Source organism: Perognathus longimembris, chromosome 7 (genome assembly GCF_023159225.1).
Source record: "Perognathus longimembris pacificus isolate PPM17 chromosome 7, ASM2315922v1, whole genome shotgun sequence".
NCBI classification, from domain to species: Eukaryota; Metazoa; Chordata; class Mammalia; order Rodentia; family Heteromyidae; genus Perognathus; species Perognathus longimembris.
The window spans coordinates 65,725,911-65,727,801 of NC_063167.1; the positions used below are offsets into that span (position 1 = coordinate 65,725,911).

The 1,891-nt window shown below is 47.6% G+C and overlaps 1 protein-coding gene across 2 annotated transcripts in view; it reads right to left on the minus strand.

Annotated features, from left to right (window-relative positions):
* Positions 1–1,603, minus strand: part of Gtf2b (general transcription factor IIB) — a 28,551-nt gene extending 26,948 nt beyond the window's left edge. For both annotated transcript variants that reach the window (XM_048351715.1, XM_048351714.1), the window contains exon 1: positions 1,529–1,603. In XM_048351715.1, coding sequence (XP_048207672.1) covers positions 1,529–1,545 — 17 coding nt within the window. In that variant the 5' untranslated portion in view covers positions 1,546–1,603. The remainder of the gene's footprint in view (positions 1–1,528) is intronic.
* Positions 1,604–1,891: the final 288 nt, after the last annotated feature.

Genomic DNA, 1,891 nt, shown 5'->3' on the forward strand with positions numbered 1-1,891 from the left:
GGAGGACAAAACGCTAAACTCGAAAGTGTGATATTTACTATTTCTTTCTCCCTGACAGAAAAACTTGAGAAATGAGCAGTTACAATAACACATACACTTAAAAGTTGAATGCCAAAAGTTTATTTCAAAAAAGTTTTTTGAATGAAAAGTACACTAGCCAGTCAATTTCCTACATGTACTACTGTCACAACAGTACCCTTTACTAACAAAAATTTCCTCCTCTACAATATGCAAAGGCTTTATATGACCACACTGACCTTGCAGGTTTACTGCTATGAAAGAAATTTAAGTAACATCAAATTTGGAGAAACTACAGTTTCCTATTTACTGACAAAGTTCTATGTGGCAGAACCACACCTGCAGTGATGGAACATAGAAGCACTGGAATCAGTATACAAAGGTGTTAATGACATTAAGAGTTATTTCCAAACTAGATACCAGTTGAAGTTGCTAATCCCCCCTCCCTCTGTGCAATCATAAAACACTAAGTCTGGACAATTAACTAGACATTAGCCTGTCTTTGTAAACAAGTTTTCCAATGGTGAAATTTACCAATTGCACAGATAATCATGGGCTCAGAAAAACTATGCCAGCCCTGCCTTCTAGAAGCTGAACTTAATTTGATACTGCAGTACGTTATGAGTTAGCTAGAGGCCATTGTGTGGTAACAGAAGAGGCAATTTAAAACTCGATTACTAATTTTGGAAAGGTCAACATTGACATGAGTCGTTTTACCCTAACGCACAAATACTAGTATCTACCTCATAGTGATTATGAGAGACATAATTAGGGTCTGCAAGCATTTTCAGGTCACATGATTAAAGGCTGTTTCTGAAAACATTGCATACATTCCCTGACGATGTGAGTACATCACACTTAAAAACTATAATATAGTTTAAAAAGAAAAAAACTTCCCAGCAAAGTCAAGCAATTTTTCTGCAGATGGATTTCATCCAGGAGTACGCGGACAACTACGCTGGGCGTGGGGCGGGGAGGAGGGGGGGCGGTAGAGGAAGGTGGGTTCCTTTAGTAGGAAATGAATCAACTCTTGCACAGGGCTCCAGTTTCCACTTCGGTGGGCTACTGGGATCAAACACTCCCATCCAGCTAACCAAAGCTGACTTTTCTCAACTTCCTAGCTTGTCAGACCGCCGGCGACCCGGAAATAGCCCTTTCCCGCTTTTCGGAAAAGAGGAATTACAGACCCTCCGGGCTGAATGGGCCGTAGATAGAAAAACGCATAGGAAAAAAATCAAAACACAAACGGGGGAATTAAAAGAAAATGCAGCTGAAGTACTCTTACAAAAGGTGTGGGCAGGGGACACAGGCGTCCCCGGGTCGGCGCGGCCCTCCCGGTACCCCGCGACAGCCTGACAGCCCCGCCGTCGGGACCAGCCTTTGTCCGGGAGGGCCCGGCGGCCTCGCCGCCTCCGCCTGGCACCTCTGGGTCGCTGTGACCGCCCCGGACAGGCCGAGAAAGCCCCGTCGCCAGTCCCTCGGCTACCCCGGCTCGGCCCGACATACTTACCGGCTGGTAGACGCCATCTTCGCCGCCACTGCGGTTTAGGTAACAACAGCTGGGCCGAAAACAGGAAGCGACTGTGGCGGCCGGACGCGCCGAGGCAGATTTTTATAGGCGGGCCGCTGACGCAGCCCGGGAACCGGGCGTGGCTACGGATCGCCAGAGAGGCCAAGAAGAATGAGGTCCCGAGTGCAAAGTGTATGACGTTTTCCTAACTCCGTTTCTGTCACTCACGCGTTTCCGTGCTCGTCAACGGAACTACCCATGAAGTCTCTCAGAATTCCGCTAACAGGCCACACCGTAGTTGATCGCAACGCACTTAAAAGGAGACAGGGGCTGGGGATATGGCCTAGTGGCAAGAGTGCCTGC